Here is a 19,496-nt window from a genome sequence, read left to right as displayed (position 1 = left end):
GAGCCCCAGAGAAAGTCAGTCTAGTCTCGCATGCGCGGTCGCGTTCTGTGTCGCACCGGGAACAGGCGTTTTCTGGGCTGCTCTCGATGGTATCTTTGGATGGATAGAAGGAGCCGCGTAAAGTATTATGGGACAATAATGGCCGCTTTCATGTAGTTGATTTTGGCTCTCAAAGCGGTCTGAGCGAGGAGTTGGCGGCGCCAGCGCCCCAGAATCCTGGACAGCAGGTCCCGAGAGTCAGGCTTGGTGAGGTGAGTGTCCCTTTTTCCTTTCCGACCTTTTCTTCGCCAATCGTGGCAGCTCCAAGAGGCGAATCTCGGCCTTTCGCTCAGGTTCGGGCCCGGGCTTGTAAAGTCTTGTGCCTGTCATCTAACTTGCCTTACTCACTGTAGGAATGCTGCGCGGGTTCTGCCGGCCCCGGCCTTTCTCCTTGATCATGTAAGATCGTGCACACTAACGCTGCCTCCCAGAGGTCCAGGGATGCTGCCGGGAGTCACCCCGCCCACGGCCTTAGACCTTCTCGTTAGCCCACTCCCAGACGGACACCGAGCCCAGAAGGGCTCTTTTCGTTTCCTTTTTGTCTGTCACAGTGGTATCTCTTCCAGGCGATATCTTTTAATAAAATGTCAACTCCAAAAAGATCGGGATTTTTGTTTTGGTCTCTTATCTCTAATGCCCAGAACAAGCGATTGGCTCACTGAAGGCTCTCGGTAATTGTTGAATAAATGTATGCAGTTTCTTTCTTCATTTTTTTTCTTGTACCTCTTGTGGCTTCTTTGCCACTAATGCTTTTTCAGAAGACAACACTTAAACTTCTTGTTTTTCTCAGCCACTAGTTTTCCAGTTTGTCAGATTCTTTTTCCTGTGCTGCTTGGCACCTTTCTTTGCTGTCTCTAGAGATTTCTGGCTCCCTGTTTCCTTTAATCAGTTTAAAATTATTTATTCCTCAAATGTTTATTTTGCTAGGCACCGGGCAATGCAGTCAACAAGACAAAGTTCTCCTGCATAAAAGGACGTTCTAGGGGTATATTTTCTAGTTCAGACTTCTGAGCAGAGCATGTATATCTTACCTTCCCGCGAAGATTTCCTCCCATGAGTACAGATGTCACTAAAAGTTAGCTTTCCCATTTCTCTTCTGTGTGTTGGCATTTTCCAAAATGCAGCTCTTGTTTCTGTGTCCAGTCTGTTTGGCTATATTGTGTGTTCGGTCTGTTAGGCTATATTTTTCTATAGAAATGTGCATGTTAATTAGAGCTGCGTAAAGCATTTTGGCTTCTGGTGGTTCTCTTGATAGTTCTTTGCTTTAATGACTTGTTGGAATGAGGGAAATTATTCAAGCACAAAATGGGTTATGTTTATAAGCAGATGGTGTGTAGTGGGAGGTAAAGAGGAATTTGTTACTAGCTGAGTGCCAGGAAATCTTACAGTCACCTAAATACTTTTCAGAAACACCATTTCCTAGCCTGGTGATTCTCATCCAATTTTTTTTGGTGAACTTGAATTGTTGTTAAACAGATTTCAACTGCTGTGAGGTAATTCTTCTCTACAAAACAAAACTGGCCCAGAAAACTCATTTAAGAATGGATCACATGGATGGTAGCCTTATATGTCAACAACTCTACTGTATCTGTAGTTTAAAGGAGTAGAGAGTAGGAAGAACTTGGGTAAAAAATGGTGAGGAACCCAATCAGTACCCGAGAGCACAGCAAATGAAATAATGTAACAATGACGTCTATGTAACTGTGGTTACAGAGTGAGTGCTTTCACATATACTTTTCTTGTTTGATACTCACAGTAACTTCATGGATTTAAGAGAGCAAAAAGTACTTCCATTTTTCAGGTATAGAAATTATGCCTAACCAAAGATTAAGATTAATATCTATTTGCTTATGATCATACAGGTAGAAAATGTTGAGAGGGTTCTAACTGAGAGGGTTCTAACTAGATCTGACTTCAGATCTAGTGTTTTCCCTACACTCCTTTTATAGATGCCATCCTGCTCTAGTAAGTGCTCCTTAGTGAGGTCTGTTCTTGTCTGAATGATACCCTCTTGGATCTTGGGGTGTGTATGTGTATGTGTTTATCTATTTCTGATGTGTGTTGGGTGGAAATAGAAAGATACTTTGAAGATTAAGACTGTCAATGAGTTGATGGAAGTCTTGCGAAGAGGTAACTAAAGGAATTCAGGTCTTGAGGGGGAGGTCAGCCCCCCCACCCCTGATATTCATATATTCACAGGTATTTTGGGATGTAGTGGAGCCAAGTCTTTCCCTTCTTATGTCTGATAGCAAGTGGTTTGTTTTCCTTGCAGGGGATCCTGGAGCCTGTCATGGAGGACAGCAGTGAGGATGCCTCGCTCCATCGGTTGGAAGGCACTGACGTGGACTCTCAGGTTGGCGGCCTTATTTTTAAGACCAAAAGTGCAGCTAGTGAGCAGCATGTCTTCAAGGCCCCTGCACCCCGCCCTTCATTGCTGGGACTGGACTTGTTGGCTTCCCTGAAGAGGAAGGAGAGAGAGGAGAAGGATGATGGTGAGGACAAGAAGAAGTCCAGAATCTCTTCGTACAAGGACTGGGAAGAGAGCAAGGATGACCAGAGGGACGCTGAGGCAGAAGACAGTGACCAGGCTGGCCGAAGTGGCCGAAAAGACAGGTAAAAGCCTTTGGGTGGATTGCCCGGGAGGGAATGAAAATAGAGGCCAGAAAATAATGTCTCATGTTTATCTCTCAGTTTTCTTACTGGATATTTAGGGCTTAATTTTTACTAGGATTCTATAACATTGAGGCTAGGTAGGAATTGGTATTTTTTTTCAGATTTGGGGAAATTGTCAAAAGCAACTGAAGAGTAGGTGATGGGGGGTCAGAAGTACTTACAGCTGTTCCCATATGCAAGCCTGCCGTACCAGGGAGATAAAGTGGAAGAGGCCAGGTTGCTTGTCTGGCATGGCCACAGGTTTGGGGCAGGTTTTTCTTCTCTGGCTGAGTCCTTCACCAGCTGCCCTCTGTTGCAGGCATTATCGATCAGCCCGGGTGGAGACTCCATCCCATCCTGGTGGTGTGAGCGAAGAGTTTTGGGAACGCAGTCGGCAGAGAGAGCGGGAGCGGCGGGAGCATGGCGTCTATGCCTCGTCCAAAGACGAAAAGGATCGGAAGAAGGAGAGGTCGCGGGATCGAGACTGTGACCGCAAGAGAGACAGAGGTAAACTGCTCAGCAGAGTTCCTAGGGCCTGCTAGGCACCCGAAGTAACACGCCGGCCTTTTTGCTGTCATGGAGGTCTTTATAATGCCTGTTAATCAGGGAGATCCATTTTCATGTCAGCCTGGTGGTATTGGGTATCTGACCCTGTTGGTATTGGGGCAAGCAGGCACAAGCGGGGAGTCTAAGAAAAGAACTGTCACTTGCAGCATAGCTACTCTGCTTGCGTGTGTGGTTCTTTGCGCTTTATCTTGAAAGCTTGTGCTAAAGGTGATAGTGGGTAATGTGTTTGAGAAACCGGTTGACAGTAGTGTTGGTGAGAGGGAAAGGACAGTGCTGTGCAGCACAGCTAGACATAAGGTCCAGCGCTGGCCTTCCTTGGTAATAGTTGAGGTCTGTAGCTTGTAAACTTGTAACTACTAAATAGTTATTCAGGATAGACTTGTAACTATTCTTTTTTGAATTCTTGCATGAAAATAACTGTTACTGTAAGTTTGAAACTTTGTAGCCAGTAACTAATCTTTGCCCTTTGAAAGAATGGGGATATGTGAGATTCAGGAGCCCCTGGATCGCATTAGAGCAGTGAGGTTGCTCCTGTGAGTGAGTGGGGAGGCCTGTCCTTTCTCTTGGGTGAAGATGGGTGGAAATTAGGACAGGGACCTGTTTTCTAACCTCTGCTGGTGACTCCTGACAGATGAGCGGGACAGAAGCAGGCACAGTGGCAGATCGGAGCGAGATGGAGGGTCAGATCGCAGCAGCAGAAGAAACGAACCCGAGAGCCCCCGACACCGGCCTAAAGGTAGTCTGAGCTTGCTTATGGTGGTTTGTGAGAGCCATGTATATGAGGGGCAGGGTGAGTGACTCCCATCCTCAGTGGAACTGGGTCGGAATTCCTGATTCCACCATAAATGACTTGGAATACTTGGTTGATTCAGTTGGGAAGGCCATGGACTTCTTTGGAAACTGATATGCTCCCTTAATGCGACTTGCCCATTTGCTGAGTGGCCAGTTTTCCAAATGGTAGGAAAGAATAGGCAACTGGGGGTGGGGAGTAGGGGGAGTGAGAATGGGGTGGGGGCAGAAGAAGGGTTGATTATAAAGAAATACGTATATTCAATGGAGATATGTTTGCAGAGACAAATTGGATATTCCTTAAAGTGTTCTTATAAACACAGATGAAAAATGGACCTCTTCAAATTCAGATATCTTTAAAAGCTGTCAAACCCATCATATCCATTGCAAACAGGTGTAAAGTTTATGAGTAGAAGAAGGAAATTTGGTGAACTGGTTTTCCCCTAATGGCTCTAGTGCCATGTCTGAGTTAAAGTAGATGCTGAACTTCATGTCTGTTGTGGCCCAGATGCTGCCACCCCTTCACGGTCTACCTGGGAGGAAGAGGACAGTGGCTACGGCTCCTCGAGGCGCTCACAGTGGGAATCGCCCTCCCCAACGCCTTCCTATCGGGATTCCGAGCGGAGTCATCGGCCGTCCAGTCGAGACAGGGACAGGTGATGTTCTGTGCTCGTGACTGGGGCTGGGCGGGCGGATGGTGGCTGGGAACACGTCTCAGCTTAGTGATTGTTTAGTGAGGCTGGCTTTACTGTTTCCCAGGTCTGTGAGGAGCAGGTACTCAGATGACACCCCTCTGCCAACCCCATCCTACAAATACAACGAGTGGGCCGATGACAGAAGACACCTGGGGTCCACCCCACGTCTGTCCAGGGGCCGAGGTAAGACGGGGTGAAAGTGGGAGGATGGGACGCTCCTCCTGGGGTGGCTGGTCTGCGTGAGGCCACTAGGGACAAGCTGGGGCCTTGCACACCAACCTGCCACGTGTTCTTCTGCAGGGAGACGTGAGGATGGCGAAGAAGGAATTTCATTTGACACAGAAGAGGAACGGCAGCAGTGGGAGGATGACCAGAGGGTAAGAAATACATCTCCGAGCGACTGAATGAGGGGTGGTGGCCGTCTTTCAGTAAGCCGGTGACAGGGGTGTCAGAGTACAGGGGCCACGATGACACTCTGGTGAATCCGGACAGTCTCGGGAAGGCTGAGCTACGTTCAGTCCTGAAGCCCTGGAGTCCTTTTCCAGGCATAGGCTCCCTGGTGAAACTTCTCACCAGGTGCAGATCAGACCTAACTTCTTCTGCGTGCTGGCGCCACTGTGTGGTAAACCTAAGAAGTGCCGTCATGGTGGCCTGGGCTGCAAACCGTGCTTCTTTCTTCTGTAGGCAGCTGGCCCCCCAGCAGGGTGGCCTCTCCTGAGTTGTTGACTGCACCAGTGACTTCTTGCCAAGCATCTCCTCCCCTTCTGTCCCTGTCTTGCACATACACTCACTCTATTCCCTGTTCTCACGGCTCTGTCTCTTGCGCTACAGCAAGCCGACCGGGATTGGTATATGATGGACGAGGGGTATGATGAGTTCCACAACCCCCTGGCCTACTCCTCCGAGGACTATGTGAGGAGGCGGGAGCAGCACCTGCACAAACAGAAGCAGAAGCGCATTTCGGCTCAGCGCAGACAGATCAATGAGGTGAGGCTGCCCGCGCGAGGCGGAGTGGACCCTGCCGGAGTAGTGGCAGGTCGCAGCCCAGCTGACAGCACAGCTCTTCTCCCCATGGCTGAAGTTGCAGAAGGAGCAATACCCCTGGAAGCGGAGGGGTGGGCGGGGAACTTTTCAGTAGGTTGGAAAAAAAGGAAAAAAAAAAACCCAACTCCCAACTTTGCTCTTTGGCAGTGCTTCCTGGAGGGAGCTGCTGATGGGAGCTGAGAGGATGGGCTTGGCTCTGTGTCCTCTGTGTCTCTGAGTGGGGCTGGGGGATGGCCACTCTGTGCGTCCATGTAGAGGTTCTGGTTTAGACATAAAAGGTGGCTTCTGGGAAAATATGCTTCAAGTGATTTGGGATCAGGGCCTCTGCCATCACAAGGAGCTGCAGGGTCCAGAGACTGATGACATCCCCACGGCCCTTCTCTTGGGATCTGCTGCGTGGCCTCGCCTGGGCCCTTTGAGGACGACCTCGTGTGGCTGCAGTCTGAACGTGGCCTCCTCCCGTCGTGTCCTCTCAGGACAACGAGCGCTGGGAGACCAACCGCATGCTCACCAGCGGGGTGGTGCACCGGCTGGAGGTGGACGAGGACTTCGAGGAGGACAGCGCGGCCAAGGTGCACCTCATGGTGCACAACCTGGTGCCTCCGTTTCTGGACGGGCGCATCGTCTTCACCAAGCAGGTGGGGTCCTCTGCAGTCAGAGAGGGGAGCCCCGAAGTGGGGGAAGACGGTGGTGGGGGGGGAGGAGGTGGAGGGGTGGCAGCCCTTCGTTGACTGTTACGAAGTGGACTTTCGTGTGGAGTTTGAACGATCAGCATGGAATTTCTGCTTTTTCCTCAACCTCCTGCAGCCGGAGCCTGTGATTCCAGTCAAGGACGCCACTTCAGACTTAGCCATTATTGCTCGGAAAGGCAGTCAAACAGTGCGGAAACACAGGGAGCAGAAGGAACGCAAAAAGGTTGGTTTCTGCTCATCTGGGCCCCGAGGGTCTCTGTTTTTTTTTGGTCTTCTTTTTAAGGATCATGTGTCTCGCAGGTAGGGCTCCTTCGGCAGTTAGAGGAAACTCACAGAGCGAGCGTCAGCCCCTGGGGGAGGGCACTGTGTTCCTCTTGCAGGGCTGAGTTAGGATGGTGCGGGGCTGCGGGCTCGGGAACTGCGGAGGGAAGGTGGGAGGCGGGCCTGGCTCGGTGCCGCCGCTGGCTGTGGGAACTTACTGCTGCTGGAGGAAGCCCGTTGTCAGACGGAATTGATTTTCCATCATGGGATGGAGCAGACTGACTTTCCATGTCTTTTTCAGGCTCAACACAAACACTGGGAATTGGCTGGAACCAAACTGGGAGATATAATGGGCGTCAAAAAAGAAGAAGAGCCGGATAAATCTCTGACCGAGGATGGGAAAGTGGACTACAGGTAGGAGTCTCGCGGCAGCTGGCATCCCTGAAGATGGGCTTCAAGGGGACCGACATGACTTGTCACTCCCTAATACGAGTATGACGTCACTTGGGAGTCTGTGGTTCCTTCCTCCTGGTCTGTCTTCACCTTTCTCGAGATAATATCCCAACTGCCTCCGCTGCCTCCGCAGGCGCTTCCTCTGTGCCGAGCAGCACCACACGCCTCACAGATACTTGGTCGTTGGATTCTCATGGCAGTCCTGTGGGACAGGTGTAATCTTTCCCATTTTTCATATGAGGACGATGCAGCCCAGGGAGGTTAAGTAACTTGTTTGAGGTGACCCAGCTGGTAAATGGTGGAGTGAGGGTCCCACCCAGACAGTCTAGCTAAGGAGCCTGTGCTCTTAGCTGCTTTGCTAGAGAGCCTTTTTGATGTTTGGGGTGGGAACATGTGCTTTGCCCTCTTAGATTTTAGTTCAGGTATTGAGTTTGAAAAGACCCTGATGCTGGGAAAGATTGAGGGCAGGAGGAGAAGGGGACAGCAGAGGATGAGATGGTTGGATGGCATCACCAACACAATGGACATGGGTTTGGGTGGACTCTGGGAGTTGGTGATGAACAGGGAGGCCTGGCGTGCCGCGGTCCATGGGGTCGCAAAGAGTCGGACACGACTGAGCGACTGAACTGAGCTGAAGGAAGAAACTTTTTAACAGAGGTTTGAAAATAGAAAGGGTTGTCCTCTCAGCTAGAGCATCCCCGTTCATAGAGGTGTTTAAGCCAATGTTGGATGACCACTTGTTGCACTTCCCTCATCATGTAGGTGGTTGAACTCAGATGTCCCTTCTGAAGCTCATCCTTTGAACACTCTGAAGTCCTTCCAAACTGTTGTCTCAGTTAATAATTCTCTGTACGACTGTGGGAAATGAGAAGCTGGTGCTGTTGATCAGCCTTGTTAGTCTCTAGTTACTTTAATCCTGTCGGTATAGAGTTTTAGCTGACCAGGCGTGACTGGGGCATTAGAAACAGGAAACTCACAGGGCACAGCCTTGATCTGATGGAGGAAAAGTCTCCTGGGGAAGGGGAGGGTGGAGACTATAGATTGACACAGGTAAGGTGGGACTGGGACGTCTTTGCTGTGCGGCCTGGGGGTGTACATGTGTAGGACACTTCAGTGCTTTTGGTGGAAGATGTCTGTAAACATCAAGTAGGGCTGTTCTCACAGTTCTTTGAAGCTAAAGCCTTACAGACTCTGCTGTCCTGCCGAGAGGTGGGAGGGAGTCTGACCTTGGTCATGACTGTTACCACGACTCCTCCTTCCAGCCCTTTAAGTGTGGTGCTGAGATTGCCCAAGGTTGTTCTATGTGAGGTATGGCCTGTGCACTTCCAGGGCAGAGGATTTGCCCACTTGCTGATCTGCAGCTCTTCTGAGCCGTCCGCGGCTGTCTGTCCCAAGGGTGTTGAGCAGGTTTTGGATGATGGGTGCTTAGACGGCAGTGTGGTCCCTTAGGCCAGGGGAGATGAGCAGCCGCTGGCAGCCCTCGCATCGCAGAGATGCGCTGCGTGTTAGGAGCAGTTCTCGCTTCGGGGCACAGGAAGCAGGGCAGTAGCCCAGTCAGCAGGGAGGATGCGGGAGACCAGGCAGGGCACTTAGGCCGCGTGTGGGGTGTTTTCAGGACAGAGCAGAAGTTTGCCGACCACATGAAAAAGAAGAGCGAGGCCAGCAGCGAGTTTGCCAAGAAGAAGTCGATTCTGGAGCAGAGGCAGTACCTGCCCATCTTTGCCGTGCAGCAGGAACTCCTCACGATCATCAGGTGACTCCCCAGCCCAGGGATGGGACCCCAGTAGTGGGTCAGCTGTCCTGTGCGTGCTCTGTGGCTCTTTTTCTTTGGGGTATGACGTTTGGTGGAGAAGGGAAAGGCTTTTTTTTCCCCCTCTCCTGAGTGCCCCAGGCTACTCTGCTTGAAACAAGCAACATGGCCTCATGAAACAGTGTGGCATGTGTTTCAACCTTACTGTCTTTTAGACTTTTCAGGGGATTTCAGTATGAGACTGTTTTCCCAGGGAAATCCTCCTTGGATCGCTGCAGGTGGGGCTAGAGGTGGCCTTCCACTCGTGCTGATTCACCAGTCTCTTCTCCCCCTTGCAGAGACAACAGCATCGTGATCGTGGTTGGGGAGACAGGGAGTGGAAAGACCACGCAGCTGACCCAGTACTTGCATGAAGACGGCTACACGGACTATGGGATGATCGGATGCACCCAGCCCCGCCGTGTGGCCGCCATGTCGGTGGCCAAGAGAGTCAGTGAAGAGATGGGGGGAAACCTCGGTGAGGAGGTGAGTGGGCCCGAGGGCTGAGCTGTGTTCTTCATACCTGTGGCCTCTGTCACTTGACCTGATCTGCTGAGGCCTAGACCCAGCTTGGGGTGTGCAGCAGTGCACGGGTGCCCAGAGCCCCTGAGCATTTCTCTGGCCTCCAGGTGGGTTATGCCATCCGCTTCGAAGACTGCACTTCAGAAAGCACCTTGATCAAGTACATGACTGATGGCATCCTGCTGAGAGAGTCCCTGCGGGAAGCGGACCTGGATCACTACAGCGCCATCATCATGGACGAGGCCCACGAGCGCTCCCTCAACACTGACGTGCTCTTCGGGCTGCTCCGGGAGGTGCGGGTCCAGGCCACTGTGCCTATGGGCTGGGAGTCAGTGACGAGACGTCTGGGGTCTAGCCCGGGGAAGCTTGGGGGGCCTCTGACAGGCCAGAGTTGCCCCGAGGCCTCTGGCTGCCCAGCGGTGGTTCACTCTGTTCTAGCTCAGCTGAGTGGCTCGTGGTTCTGGCTGTGGGTCCGTGATTCAGCCTTTAGGACTGTTACAGATCTAACTAGCCCCCATCAGCTTGGGCTTCTGTTTCACTTGGTAGTGATGCTGGTGAGACTGGAGGGCAGAAGCCAAGGGTTCTGAGCCCGTGGGGAAGCCTCTGAATGACTTCTTCTCTTAGGTGGTGGCTCGGCGCTCAGACCTGAAGCTCATTGTCACATCAGCCACCATGGACGCAGAGAAATTTGCCTCCTTTTTTGGGAACGTCCCCATCTTCCACATCCCTGGACGTACCTTCCCTGTGGACATTCTCTTCAGCAAGGTACCAAGGCCCTTTTTTTCTTAACTGATCCTGACCTCAGATGAAGAGCCGGGTAGGGGACGTGGGATGGGGTACTGAGTAGGGAAAGGTTTTGTGGGCACCATGGGAGCTCACGGCTTTTGGGCTTGGAAGCGAAAGACTGTACTCTGGGGACATTTGGTTTGATTGTTTCTTTGGGGTGGAGGCTTGGGACCCAGGGAGGGCCATAAGGCCCATCTGCATGTGCACGACCCCAAGAGTCTGCCCAGCTCTGGCCCCAGACCAAGGACGGGGCCACTGGTTCCCAGAGGGGGCCTGGCCCATACGTCCTTTGACGGTGCCCCTGGCTGGCTTGCAGACCCCGCAGGAAGACTATGTGGAGGCCGCGGTGAAGCAGTCCCTCCAGGTACATCTGTCGGGGGCCCCCGGGGACATCCTCATCTTCATGCCTGGCCAAGAGGACATTGAGGTGCGTGCCTCGGTCGCGACCTTGGTGAGCGGGTGGGTCCTTGGTGAGGATCAGGGGCCCTGGCATCTGATGAATCCTCTCTGCCCTCAGGTGACCTCAGATCAGATCGTGGAGCATCTGGAAGAACTGGAGAACGCACCCGCCTTGGCCGTGCTGCCCATCTACTCCCAGCTGCCCTCTGACCTCCAGGCCAAGATCTTCCAGAAGGTGAGACTGCAAGAGTGTCTGGTTTGGGTCTCCAACTTGGGAACGTCCCAGACTACCCCCAGGAGGGCAAGTGGGAGAAGGTGTTACCTTCCTGGCACGGGTGGGGTGTGCTCTTCTCCTTGTGGGGTCTCTCCTACCTGCCAGCCTATAGCCTTCCCTCCCTGCATGTCCTGTCTGACTCCAGGCTCCGGATGGCGTCCGGAAGTGTATTGTTGCCACTAACATTGCTGAGACCTCCCTGACCGTCGACGGCATCATGTTTGTTATCGATTCCGGTTATTGTAAGTTAAAGGTAAGAGGAGACACAGGCACTGGGGCTCTGGCACACAGGCTTACCTGGCCTAGGAGGTGGGAAGGCAGGACCTGGGTCCTCAGACCTTGAACAATGGTTGCTTGTGGAAGTGGAGGTGGTGGTTTAAGTGCTGATTTTGCCATGTTCCTGGTTCATCCAATCCTTCTGATAATGCAGGGTGGACAGCTTACCTTGATAAAGGTTGTGGAGCTGGTGATGAGGGGAAATTCCTTGAGGTTCCTGACTCCAGAAGATGGCTGCCTGCATCACTGAGACATTTCACTCTGTAGCACATAGCAGCCAAGGGTCTTCTCTGTCTCAAGGCTGCCTCCCGTTTATCCTCTCACTGTGTCCTTAGTCAGGTCTTTTCTGCCCTCTCCTAGGTCTTCAACCCCCGGATTGGCATGGATGCTCTGCAGATCTACCCCATCAGCCAGGCCAACGCCAACCAGCGGTCGGGACGAGCCGGCAGGACGGGCCCAGGTCAGTGTTTCAGGTAGGAGCGCTGTGCTTGCCTGCTTTTCAGGGTGGGAGCCTAGGCAGGGGCGGGCAGGATTGGCCTTCGTTCCTGCAGAGGGGTGATCCCTGAGGCTGGGGACCAGTGGTGGGGCTGCCACTTGTTGATTCTCTCGTCACATGCTGCTGAGTGGAAGAAGTCACCTTCCCAGGCAGTCTTGAGGTCCGAGTGGCCTTGTGTTTGAGGAGGACCTATGTTGAAGGTCCCTGCAGTGGATGACCAGTGTTACAGTGTACCCCTCCTTAGAGGATAAATGTGAACCAATTATATCACTGGTTCTTTTTTTTACTTGTCTAATTATTTTCTCTTTTTTTGTTCTGACTTAAAAATAATAGAAATTCAGAAAATGCAGAAAAATATAAAGAAATTATAACCCAACCATAATTCTAGTCCCAGGCTCAATGGTTCCAAAAATGAAACAATTATATAAGAGACTCCAGCAGAAGAGTGAATTGGCACGACTGAGTTTTAAATAGGTGGAGATTTGTGATCGTAAGAGACAAGGGGAGTTGGAAGAAATGAGATCTTCTCCTCCCTACCTGTGGCTCTTGTCAGCACTGGCTGCTCCGGCTGCGCGAGCCCACGGTGCTGGTGGGCTCACCTAGGCAGCTGGGCACGTTCTAGGGACTCAGCTGGGCAGCCTATGGTGGCAGGTGTGGCAGCACTGTGGAAGTGGAGGTGGTGGTTTGAGTGCTGATTTTGCCATGTTCCTGCATCCATGGTGGCTGATGGGTCTTCTCTCTGGCAGACTCTACACCCAGAGCGCCTACAAGAACGAGCTCCTGACCACCACAGTGCCCGAGATCCAGCGGACCAACCTGGCCAACGTGGTGCTGCTGCTCAAGTCCCTGGGGGTGCAGGACCTGCTGCAGTTCCACTTCATGGATCCACCCCCGGAGGACAACATGCTCAACTCCATGTACCAGCTCTGGATCCTTGGGGCCCTGGACAACACAGGTGCTGGGCAGGACTCTGTGGGCTCTGGGGCCTGGGTCCTCCATCTTACAGCAGCGTGTCTGCTGACTGTCTGGGTCCGCTCCTCTCTCTCAGGTGGTCTGACCTCGACGGGGCGCCTGATGGTGGAGTTCCCGCTGGACCCAGCCCTGTCCAAGATGCTCATCGTGTCCTGTGACATGGGCTGCAGCTCCGAGATCCTGCTCATCGTCTCCATGCTCTCGGTCCCAGCCATCTTCTACAGGCCCAAGGTGGGAGGCGCTGCCCGGCTTCTGTCCTGCCAGGGGTCTTGGGAGTATATGGGTTGGAGGGAGGTTGAGAGAGGGGAGAGGGTCCCCTGTTGTGAAGATGGAATGGATGGGGTGGAACCGCAGTCTCCGAGGAGTGATTTTACTGTGTTACGGTAAGCAGGTTGGGGTGGGGGAAGGGGTCGGCTGGATCCATGGCTCTCAGGGAGTATTTTGCGTTCCTTTTTTTGCATCCTTTTTTTCTAGGATGGTTGTGCCTGAGCCTTTGCATCTTAGAATAAATATTTTGCTATAAATGAATTCTGTTTTTGCTATATTGTCTGGCACCACATCGATGTGTTTTAAGTTGGGGGGCAGGTAGGTGACAGCCTGAGACAGCTCTTTCAGCGGCCTGGACTCCCCTTTCCCTTCCCAGGGCCGAGAGGAGGAGAGCGATCAAATCCGGGAAAAGTTCGCAGTCCCTGAGAGTGACCACCTGAGCTACCTGAACGTCTACCTGCAGTGGAAGAACAACAATTACTCCACCATCTGGTGTAACGATCATTTCATCCACGCCAAGGCCATGCGGAAGGTGAGTCTGTGGCCTGGATAAGCAGGATGTTGGGAGGTGGGGTGGGTTGTGGGGGAAGGACGGGGTGCTCCATCCCTGACCACCTGCGTCCCGCTCCAGGTCCGGGAGGTGCGGGCTCAGCTCAAGGACATCATGGTGCAGCAGCGGATGAGCCTGGCCTCGTGTGGCACTGACTGGGACATCGTCAGGAAGTGCATCTGTGCTGCCTATTTCCACCAGGCAGCCAAGCTCAAGGTGAGCCTGATGGAGCTGTGGCCCCTTCCTGGCCTGACACTTTGTCCGAGCACAGAGTTCTCCTTTCTCACTGTACAGTCCTGCAGATCTGGGCTTCCCTGGGAAGCTGGTGTCAAGGCAGCATTGGAGGGGTGGGGGAGCTGCCCAGACGTGCAGTGTTTTGCTGGGGCAGCCACCTGTTGGGTCTCCTCCCTAGGGAATCGGGGAGTATGTGAACATCCGGACAGGCATGCCCTGCCACCTGCACCCTACCAGCTCCCTCTTTGGAATGGGCTACACCCCAGACTACATTGTGTATCATGAGTTGGTCATGACCACCAAGGTGAGTATTTTCCAAGGTAGCTGGCATGATGTCAGCCCGCTTGGCTGGGCCAGGCCTTTGTAACCGTTTGCTGCCTTCTGGGATGAGCTTTGAGCTTGGGGAACTTGGGGCCACAGGTGCTGCTTTGAGGGGAATTGAGGTTGGTTTCCAGTGGGAAGTTTGGGGAAGTTAATTGACCTCCAGGTTCCGGTGGCCTCTGTTATGCCAGCTGGATTGTTTCCTGCTTGCTGCCTGGGACACGCAGCCCCTTTGGGTGTTGTTAGAAGGGTTTTCTGAGGGGCTGGGCTTGTTCTGTGGAACACTGGAGGGCTTTCTCACAAGCATGGAGGATTTTGGATGGGAGAAGGGATTAGAATGCCAGTGTCTGGATTTTCCTTGCCTTTCTCAGCCTGGCAAGGCTGGGGGTAGGGCCCTGCCTGTGAGAATCCTAGTTATGGAACTGCTCTGGGAGGGACAGCTCAAAGCAGTGGTCTGTCTGTGACCCTCGCCTGGTGGCCCTTCTGCTGCAGGAGTACATGCAGTGTGTGACTGCCGTGGACGGAGAGTGGCTGGCAGAGCTGGGCCCCATGTTCTACAGCGTGAAACAGGCTGGGAAGTCTCGGCAGGTAAGGGTCCTGTGCTTTCCTGTGGTGGGTCTGTTTGCCTCTGGGATCCGTTTTTCCCCCTCAACTTGGTATTAAAGACACGTCATCATCTGGCTTCCCCTTACTTCTCTGTCAGACATAAGAGCTGTGATCCAGGCAGGCTGGTCTGTCTCACTTCTCCCACCCACTCCATTTGCTTGGTCTGCTGAGTCTTGAAAAACAAAACAACCAAAAAAAAAAAAAAAAAAAAACCCTTGTTGTTGAAAAGTCCAAATATCTGTGAAAGTGGACCAAAACAGTATAAGGAGTCACAGATTCCTCACCTAGCCTCTGTAATTGTCAACATTCTTCTCAACCTTGTTTCTCTTATTCCCACCCTGCTCCATACACAGTGATCTTTTTCCTGGAATATTTTAAAGCATATTTCAGACATTGTGGTTTTTCACTCAAATACTTGAATAAGTGTCTCTAACAAGACTTTCAAAAATTAAAACATAATCTCTGCACCAATAACACTCAACAAAAGTAATCCTTAATGTCACCAAAGTCTCCAGTTCTTAGTCATATTTCCGTTTTTATTTCAAAGATAATTTTTTATAATTGCTTTGCTTGAATTAGGATCCAGACATTGGAATTTGTCATTATATATATTAAGTCTTTTATTCGAGAACAAGCTCTGCCCCCTCTCATTTTTATGGCATTGATTTACTGGGAAAACAGGTTGGTCATCTTGTAGAATGTTCCACATAGTTTTAGGCTAATTGGTTCCTCAGAATGTTTACCTTGTGCCTCTGTCCCATGTGTTTTCTGTAAACTAGTCATTAATCTAAAGTCTTGGTTAGATTCAGGTTCAGCTCTTTGGAGTAGGAATGCATAATGCATGTGTTGCTGTGAACCTCCTTTTAGGTTCTGTCAGGAGGCACATATGGTCTCTGGCCCCGCCTTTTGATGACACTAAGGGTGCTCAGTGGTTCCACTTGATCCCTCCTGACAATCTCAGTGTCCACTGGTGGCCGCCACCTGGATCCATTATTTAGGGTTGCATAAGATCGTAGACCTTTGCTTTCCGTGTCCGTCCTCTCCACTCAGATGTTGCGCCCTCCCTCTTTCCCGTATGTCCTGGCATGGTTGTGAACTTGCTAGGAGCATGTAAGCACTTACCAGGCTGAAAGAGGGCTGAGGCGTGATAGGGTTAGGACTCAGTCCTCCAAGCTGTGTCTTGGCTCAGTGAGAAGAGCAGCCTCGGCCCTGGTGGTGTGTGGCCCTGTCTTTGGGAGCTGGTGCAGTCTACACCGCGCCTGGCTGGCAGCAGAGGGTGGGTACAGGCCAGGCCTCCCACTGCTGGTCCCCAGTGACCCCAGTACCTCTCCCTGCTTTAGGAGAACCGCCGACGGGCCAAAGAGGAAGCGTCCGCCATGGAGGAGGAGATGGCACTGGCTGAGGAGCAGCTGCGGGCCCGGCGGCAGGAGCAGGAAAAGCGCAGCCCGCTGGGCAGCGTCAGGTGAGCGCGGCCTCAGGACCTGGGCTGGGAGGGAGCCCGCTGGCTGGACCTGCCAGGCCCCGAGTGAGGCCGTGATTTAAGAGAAGTTAAACATGCAGAGGTCACTTGGTGACAGGTTGACTGTGGTCCCATGGAGGAATTCCAGATACACTTTCAAGGGGTGGTGATCTGGCTGCAACTCCTAGCATTGTTAAGTTGTGGTGGGGCCTGAGGTGGGCTGGAGCGCAGAGTGGGTCTCACAGCCTCACCAGCGAGCAAGGGCTTGGGCATCATGGTGGAGAGGTGAGGTGGGGAGATTCGTGGGCCTCTCTGTCTGCCCTGGTGTCTGGAGTTGGGTCAGACACCATGGGTGAAGGGCACAGTCCTGGCAAGACCGCCCTCAGAGCCTCAGTCACCACCTGCAAGGTGGGGTTACCCAGGGTCACCCTCATTTCTCACCAACTTGTTACAAATTTGGGGATCCCCACTGTGGTGCCCACGGCCAAGGGAAATTCCAAGGGTCTAGAGATAACCTCCAGGATGTGGGGACAAAGCCCCGCCTCAGCTAGAGTGGCGGCCTGCTGAGGCAGAAGGGAGACCTCCTCCAAGGCTCACCTGTTGTTGAGTCGCTCGGTCGTGTCTGACTCTTTGCGACCCCATGGACTGTAGCCCGCCAGGCCCCTCTGTCCATGGGATTCTCCAGGCACAAATACTGGACTGGGTTGCCATTTCCTTCTCCAGGGGATCTTCCCCACCCAGGGATCAAACCTGAGTCTCCTGAATTGGAGGCAGATTCTTTACTGCTGAGCCACCAGGGAAGCCCATAGCTCACCTAGGGGGTATGAAAGGATTTATTAGTAAAGCCATCTCACAGTGTGCCTCAGTGGATATAAGAAAAAAGGCCCACCTCATTCTGCTCCCAATCACAGATAGGGAAGGCAAGGGAAGTGGAAGTATGTTAGGGGAGAAGACCCTGCAGCCCCAGAGCCTGCTCACACATAGTTAGAAACAGCCGGGTTTCAGACTCCTCATTCTGCTGTGTGTCCTAGTCAAAGTGAGCCTCAGTGAGATTCCTAATTCCTCTTCTGTGTCTCCAGGTCTACGAAGATCTACACTCCTGGTCGGAAGGAGCAGGGGGAACCCATGACCCCCCGCCGCACACCAGCCCGCTTTGGGCTCTGAGCCAAGGCTGTCCCTGCAGGGGAGGGGAGCCAGGTGTTGAGTCCCGAGCCCCAGCCTATCAACAAACCCTCTCAACCTAGGCCACTTTGACAAAATACCTGCACACAGCTTTCATCTGTGTACATCATGGCCCTGGGGGCCCCTGCTGAGGCCAGGCTCTGCCACGGAGGAGGCTGGAGTTTGTTGGTGTGTGCGCAGGGCCGCAGAGCGGCTGCCAGGACCACAAGAGGTGGCCGGACCCACCGAATACAAATACACTGTCCCAGGACACTTGGTGTATCAATGACATGGCTGTGACTATGTTTTTTTAAAAAGTTCTTGTGTAAAACAGCACAGTAAGACCTAGAAGGAATTATAATTTGGTTATAATTCAGGATTTGGAAATAAATTTATTGTTTGTAATATGTTATTGTATTTCTGATGGTTCTCTCCCTGTCATGGCCCTGAGTCACACCCTCACTGGAGAACAGGCAAGCCCCGGCGTGACTTTCCTGAGACGGCGCCTCCTAGGGTCTGAGCTTGCCCTTGTGTCTGTTCTTCAGGCAGTGCCTGCAGAGGCTGGTGGGGCGGGACTCAGCTGACAGAGAAGGACGACGGCTTGGGGTACCAGCACCAGGTGGGTCAGGCTCTCAGGTTGCCTGGCTGCCCCTAAGGCTGGTGAGCAAGGCTGGCCCTGATGGCCAGGCATGGGAGGAAGGCGAGCAGCTGCCCACCCTCTGTACCCCATGGTTGGGTTGGCTGCCCTATTGCTTAAAATGGTAGAAGTTTCTAACTTTATGATAGTATTATGTATTGATGGAAAATAGCATAAGATGTTGCTTATGGATTTTCATGTAAAAGGTGATCCCTACACTGGAATCACAAGTCTTTTCTTGTGTTAGGCAGCCTCAGCAGTGTGCGGAGGTGATGGTTTGTGTATCTGACCCTTTGGGTCACCGCCAGATGAGCCCATCACTCCTGCCTCACACTGCATTTCCAGTATTTGCCCTTCCTGGGTCGTAGCAGGGGCATCCTATATGACAGATTGCTGCTATCAGCAGAGCATTTTCTTGGCTTTAGTTTAGCTGGGGAGGAAGGCAAGATATTAAAGAACTGCTGGACTTCCCTGGTGGCTCAGTGGTTAAGAACCTGCCTGCCAGTGCAGGGGACACAGTTTCAGTCTCTGCTCTGGGAAGATTCCACACGCCACAGGGCAACTGAGCCATCGCTCCAGAGCCTGTGCTCTGGAGCGAAGCGTAGCCTCTGCTTGCTGCAACTGGAGAAGGCCCGTGCCCAGCAATGGAGACCCAGCGCAGCCAGATAATAAAATTATAAAAACCTTCTAAGAATTGCTGCCAACTAGTGGGTTTCTTCCTTCATTTCTCCTCTCCCCTCACCCAGAAATGCAAGCTCTTTGATTTCTTTCTCTTACTTTACGTTCGGCTATTATTATTTCTCTCAGTTTTCTACTTTTGATCCCTTGGTTGGGAAGATTCCCTGGAGAAAGGATAGGCTACCCACTCCAGTATTCTTGGGCTTCCCTGGTGGCTCAAGATGGTAAAGAATCTGCCTGCAATATGGGAGACCGGGGTTTGAGACATGGGTTGGAAAGATCCCTGGAGAAGGGAATGGCAACTCACTCCCAATATTCTGGCCTGGAGAATTCCATGGACAGAGAAGCCTGGTGGGCTACATACAGTCCATGGGGTCACAAAGAGTCAGATATGACTGAGTGACTTTCACTTTCATATTAATATTCTCTTAATTTTCTATAGACTAGAAATATAAATTCTAGACATGTACTCAGTTGAACAAAATCCAACCACAATAAAATAGGTTAGCTGTCCTTGGAGTTTGTTATAACTGGAATTTTCCTTGTACTGAGTTGGCTGGGGAAAAAACAAAACTGTTAAAGGAGTATGGTGGGCAGCAAGAAAGTAGATGGCCATTTCTTCCTTCTCCATTTAAAAAGTGCATAATTTATTTATTTCCCTGTCTTTTAGATCTCAGGATTACTTTTCTTTTTGAGGTTTCTAAGTATTTTTTTTTCTTAAATTCCAGAAATGAATAAAAAAGGAGCGAATTATCTCTTGTTGGTTTAAAAACTAATCCAGACAATCCAGAAGCTTGCTTTGGGAATTACAGTCCCCCTACATACATAGCTCAGCTGGTAAAGAATCCACTTGCAATGCAGGAGACCCTGGTTTGAT

The 19,496-nt window shown here is 51.9% G+C and overlaps 1 protein-coding gene across 1 annotated transcript; it reads left to right on the top strand.

Annotated features, from left to right (window-relative positions):
- Positions 1-79: 79 nt before the first annotated feature.
- On the top strand, positions 80-17,635 carry DHX38 (DEAH-box helicase 38). The gene is made up of 27 exons (XM_068991934.1): positions 80-251; positions 2,312-2,652; positions 3,011-3,198; positions 3,890-3,994; positions 4,556-4,703; positions 4,807-4,925; positions 5,043-5,119; positions 5,574-5,729; positions 6,263-6,424; positions 6,594-6,701; positions 7,041-7,153; positions 8,808-8,945; positions 9,281-9,467; positions 9,611-9,796; positions 10,128-10,268; positions 10,606-10,716; positions 10,807-10,923; positions 11,108-11,215; positions 11,599-11,711; positions 12,481-12,689; positions 12,783-12,937; positions 13,350-13,505; positions 13,605-13,739; positions 13,936-14,061; positions 14,571-14,666; positions 16,025-16,146; positions 17,223-17,635. The coding sequence occupies exons 2-27, from the start codon at positions 2,330-2,332 to the stop codon at positions 17,305-17,307; spliced, it is 3,684 nt and encodes a 1,227-aa protein (XP_068848035.1). The 5' UTR covers positions 80-251; positions 2,312-2,329; the 3' UTR covers positions 17,308-17,635.
- Positions 17,636-19,496: the final 1,861 nt, after the last annotated feature.

Source organism: Capricornis sumatraensis, chromosome 20, assembly GCF_032405125.1.
Source record: "Capricornis sumatraensis isolate serow.1 chromosome 20, serow.2, whole genome shotgun sequence".
Lineage (NCBI taxonomy): Eukaryota > Metazoa > Chordata > Mammalia > Artiodactyla > Bovidae > Capricornis > Capricornis sumatraensis.
This window is presented reverse-complemented; position numbering and strand designations above follow the sequence as displayed.